Genomic DNA, 4,338 nt, shown 5'->3' with positions numbered 1-4,338 from the left:
AGATGCTCACTATGCTGCGTTGAACAGGATTCCAGTTGCGGTGAACACTACAACAGACCTTCGACGCGCTCTGGATACCGTGGAGCGCCATATGCGAACCCTTGAGACTCTGGGAGAAGATATAAATCATAATCAGTTAAGAACTACAGTGATGGAAAAATTTCCTCAAGAAATCATATATGAACTGCGTATGGATATGGAGTCCAGTGGCCACAGCGTAAAAACTTTGAGAGAGACTCTGGAAAAAATCGTTTCTGCCAGAGAAACATCATTCGCCATGACCCAAGCAAAGGTTGGATCAAGTCAACTGATTGAAAGTTTCACCACCGAAAGTCTACTTACCACTGTTGGGAAACCAAGACCAAGTAGTGGAAATAAGGGTCAGTTTCGCAGGAAACCTGACAATCCTCGAAAGTCTTCTTTGGGTCGGGTGAAATCCAGCACTTATGCTTTGTCAAATAAGCGCCGTGATAGACAGCCATCACCTAGACCAGCTTCAAAGAAGAGGAAGCTTGAATGTATTTACTGCAAGGGTGATCATTACAACGACGCTTGCAAAGAAGTATCAACCATTGATGCCAGGAAACGTATTCTACTCAAAGAAAGGTTGTGCTTTGTATGCTTGCGAAGCGACCACTTGTCGGATAAGTGTACTTACAAACGCAGATGTTACCATTGCAATGTCAATGGAGATCACAACAGGAGTATTTGCCCAAGCCAATTTAAACCAAGCAAAACATCTAGTAGCACGCTTGCCACAGCATGACATGAGACGATTCTCCCTACAGCAGTTGCCTGCGCAGTAACGACAAAGGGAGAAAAGAAGGTTCGTATCCTCTTTGATACTGGAAGTCAAAGAAGTTATGTCACAAACTCTGTTGCACAACAATTAGCGCTTGTGGACGATAATCCAGACAATCAAATAGATTTGACTGTATACACTTTTGGTTGCATGAAACCAAAGACGATCAAGACTTCTTTGGTGTCTCTCATGATTCGTTTGAAAGATGACTCGGTCTTAGAAATCTCAGTCTATGCGGTGCCTAGAATAACGGGACCCTTGGCAAGCAACTTTGACTTTAAACAGCATGTTCAGAAACGGTTTCCAGATTTAGACATTGCCATTGATTCAGAGGTTGACAAACCTGCTGATCTCTTGATTGGAAGTGATCTTTACCATTCCTTTGTCAAGGGACAAGTTAAACATGTTGAAGAAAACTTACATTTGGTCCAATCTAAACTAGGCTGGATTATTTGTGGTCAAGAATCTGACAAATTTCCAGAACGGACTATGTCTTTCCTCACTTATGTGTCAGGAATTGATGACTCCATGTCTCAATTTGTTGCACCTGATCCACCTCTTAATGATGATAAGATAAAAGAGTTGTGGGAGTTGGAAGCCATAGGGATCCGAGACTCGCCTAAGATCCTACATCAAGATGAGATCATTGAGTTCTTCAACAAAACGACAATCTTTAAAGATGGACGTTACCATGTGAAATGGCCATGGACACAATATCCTACAGACCTCCCACCAAATTTGGGATTAGCCACAGGACGTCTAACCAGTCTGGTGAAAAGGCTTGATCATCAAACCCTTGAACTTTACGACCAGGTTCTTCAAGATCAATTGCGACTAGGTGTCGTAGAAGTAGTTGATAATCTGCGGAGTTTCCCACCACATTCCGGTGCATTATCTGCCTCATCACTGTGTTATACAAGAGGGCAAGACTACAAAACTACGAGTAGTCTATGATGCATCGTCCAAAACGCGTGGAAGCTTAACAGTCTAAAATGATTACCTCTTCAAAGGTCCACGCATGCTAGATGATTTAGTTGGATTCCTTATTCTATTCAGATTGCACGACATTGCTTTTGTAGCTGACATCGAGAAAGCATCCTGCAGATTGGACTCCAACTACGAAGATCGCGATGTCACCAGATTTCTATGGTTGAAAGACGTACACGCTGGTGGTCCATCCAAACAACATTATCCATCTACGTTTCACACGCGTGCCGTTTGGCATTGTATCCAGTCCCTTCATCCTAGCTGCCACTGCTAAAATATCATCTTTGCTCGACAAGCGTAGCTTTGGAAGCAAAGACAATTTCAGAAGTCTTTATGTCGACAACCTGCTACGTAGTGTACCGACATAGAGAAGCTAAAGCCAATCTTCTCAGTTGGAAATTCAACGTTCAATAGCGTCAATGAACGAGTCAGAGAAGTGGAACCTCCGAACCAATGAACGAGTTCATGAGGTCCATATCCGAAGTGAAAACGAAGAGCACGAAGACTACAAACTGTTTCAGTCTTGCGTTTAGAGTGAACAGGCGATGAGCGACACGCTTCAGAATTGCAGCTCGATATAGGACACATTCTCGGACAAACCAGTGCGTCTACAAAGCGTGACACCTACGTGTAGTTCGTCCAGTGTTTGATCCAGTGGGATTCATTGCCCCACTTGCTTGTCCTTCCAGAGTTCCTTGATGAGATTCTGGGCTGGAAGGGAAAGTGGGCATGGAATCCACACGGATCCAAACACGGACGAAACTACACGTAGGCCACGCTTTGTAGACACTGGTTTGTCGAAATTTGTCTATATCGACTGCAATTCTAAGCGTGTTCGTCATCCCTGTTCCACTCTAAACCAAGGACTGAAACAGTAGTCTTCGTGCTCTTCTTTTCATCGGATATGGACCTCATGAAACTCTTCCATTGTTGGAAGTTCACTCTCTGATGTTCATTGACAGCTCATTGACACGTTGAATTTCCAACTGAGAACGATTGCTTTAGCTTCTTCTAATGTCGGTACACTACGTAGCAGGTTGTCGACATAAAAGACTTTCTGAAATTGTCTTTGCTTCAAAGCTTACCTTGTCGAGCAAGATGAATATTTAGCGTGGCAGCTAGGATTGAAGGACTGGATACAATGCCAAACGGCACGCGTGTGAAACGTAGGATAGATAATGTTGTTTGGATGTGACACCAGCGTGTACGTCTTCAACCATAGAAATCTGGTGACATCGCGATCTTCTAGTTGGAGTCCAATCTGCAGGAATGCTTTCTCGATGTCAGCTACAAAAGCAATGTCGTGCAATCTGAATGGAATAAGGAATCCAACTAAATCATCTAGCATGCGTGGACCTTTGAAGAGGTAATCATTTAGACTGTAAGCTTCCACGCGTTTTGGACGATTGCATCATAGACTACTCGTAGTTTTGTAGTCTTGCCCTCTTGTATAACACAGTGATGAGGCAGATAATGCACCGGATGTGGTGGAAACTCCCGCAGGATTATCAACTACTTCTACGACACCTAGTCGCAATTGATCTTGAAGAACCTGGTCGTAAAAGTTCAAGAGTTTTGATGATCAAGCCTTTTCACCAGACTGGTTAGACGTCCTGTGGCTAATCCCAAATTGGTGGAGGTCTGTAGGATATTGTGTCCATGGCCATTTCACATGGTAAACGTCCATCTTTAAAGATTGTCGTTTTGTTGAAGAAACTCAATGATCTCATCTTGATGTAGGATCTTAGGGCGAGTCTCGGATCCCTATGGCTTCCAACTCCCCACAACTCTTTGATCTTATCATCATTAAGAGGTGGATCAGGTGCAACAAATTGAGACATGGAGTCATCAATTCCTGACACTATAGTGAGGAAAGACATAGTCCGTTCTGGAAATTTGTCAGATTCTTGACCACAAACAATCCAGCCTAGTTTGGATTGGACCAAATGTAAGTTTTCTTCAACATGTTTAACTTGTCCCTTGACAAAGGAATGGTAAAGATCACTTCCAATCAAGAGATCAGCAGGTTTTGTCAACCTCTGAATCAATGGCAATGTCTAAATCTGGAAACCGTTTCTGAACATGCTGTTTAAAGTCAAAGTTGCTTGCCAAAGGGTCCCGTTATTCTAGGCACCGCATAGACTGAGATTTCTAAGACCGAGTCATCTTTCAAACGAATCATGAGAGACACCAAAGAATCTTGATCGTCTTGGTTTCATGCAACCAAAAGTGTATACAGTCAAATCTATTTGATTGTCTGGATTATCGTCCACAAGCGCTATTGTTGTGCAACAGAGTTTGTGACATAACTTCTTTGACTTCCAGTATCAAAGAGGATACGAACCTTTCTTTTCTCCCTTTGTCGTTTACTGCGCAGGCAACTGCTGTAGGGGAATCGTTCATGTCAATGCTGTGGCAAGCGTGCTACTAGATGTTTTGCTTGGTTTAAATTGGCTTGGACAAAATACTCCTGTTGTGATCTCCATTGACATTGCAATGGTAACATCTGCGTTTGTAAGTACACTTATCCGACAAGTGGTCGCCTTCGC

At 43.1% G+C, this 4,338-nt stretch overlaps 2 protein-coding genes across 2 annotated transcripts; both read left to right on the top strand.

The window, feature by feature from the left end:
* Positions 1-91: 91 nt before the first annotated feature.
* On the top strand, positions 92-766 carry LOC108253933. The gene has a single exon (XM_017448763.1). It carries the CDS (start codon positions 92-94, stop codon positions 764-766), a length of 675 nt encoding a protein of 224 aa, XP_017304252.1.
* A 186-nt stretch (positions 767-952) lies between these two features.
* On the top strand, positions 953-1,756 carry LOC103521271. The gene has a single exon (XM_008486380.1). The coding sequence runs from the start codon at positions 953-955 to the stop codon at positions 1,754-1,756; it is 804 nt and encodes a 267-aa protein (XP_008484602.1).
* The last annotated feature ends 2,582 nt before the right edge of the window (positions 1,757-4,338 follow it).

Source organism: Diaphorina citri, unplaced genomic scaffold (genome assembly GCF_000475195.1).
Source record: "Diaphorina citri unplaced genomic scaffold, Diaci psyllid genome assembly version 1.1 scaffold4888, whole genome shotgun sequence".
Taxonomy (NCBI): Eukaryota; Metazoa; Arthropoda; class Insecta; order Hemiptera; family Psyllidae; genus Diaphorina; species Diaphorina citri.
Note: the sequence above shows the minus strand (reverse complement) of the source record. Positions and strands in the feature narration are given on the sequence as shown.